The following is a 472-nucleotide window of genomic DNA, read 5'->3' on the forward strand; positions in this document are numbered from 1 at the left end:
GTCAGCATTTCATCAACGTCTTCCAAAACTGCTTTTGAATACTCTACGTTGCTTTCATCATCGATGTGCACAAACTCTTCCAGTTCGCTCCTTTCAATTTGGATATCCAAAGATGCAAAATTGTCGATAATCTCTCCCATCAAATCTTCTTCGTCTTCGTTGCCAGAATCTTCCAACGTCATGATCCCCGCTTTCTTGAATGCATTCCTGATTGATAATGCAGACACAGATTCCCAAGCACGCTGAACATTTTGTGCAGCATCTAACAAATGTGCAGGTTTACCGTAAACGACTCCAGCTGATCCACGTGCGAGTCTGGCTTCTTGTTCCTTTTTATGAGCTTTCGATTCATCGTCAAATTCGTAAAATCCAAGAACATCTTTCAAATACAAATACTTATATCGTTTTCTCGATGCTGCTATAATTCCCATATCGCATGGTTGCTTCCAACTAGTGCAGTTTGGAGGAAAGA

The 472-nt window shown here is 40.9% G+C and overlaps 1 protein-coding gene across 1 annotated transcript in view; it reads right to left on the reverse strand.

Annotated features, from left to right (window-relative positions):
* The window catches only part of PHALS_06917 (uncharacterized protein), a gene marked incomplete at both ends in the record, with an annotated part of 456 nt that extends 25 nt beyond the window's left edge, over positions 1-431 (reverse strand). Inside the window, one exon of the mRNA XM_024720293.1 lies at positions 1-431. This exon is cut by the window's left edge and continues 25 nt beyond it. Within this exon, the coding sequence (XP_024585506.1) occupies positions 1-431 (431 nt within the window).
* Positions 432-472: the final 41 nt, after the last annotated feature.

Source organism: Plasmopara halstedii (assembly GCF_900000015.1).
Source record: "Plasmopara halstedii genome assembly, contig: Scaffold_3060, whole genome shotgun sequence".
NCBI classification, from domain to species: Eukaryota; Oomycota; class Peronosporomycetes; order Peronosporales; family Peronosporaceae; genus Plasmopara; species Plasmopara halstedii.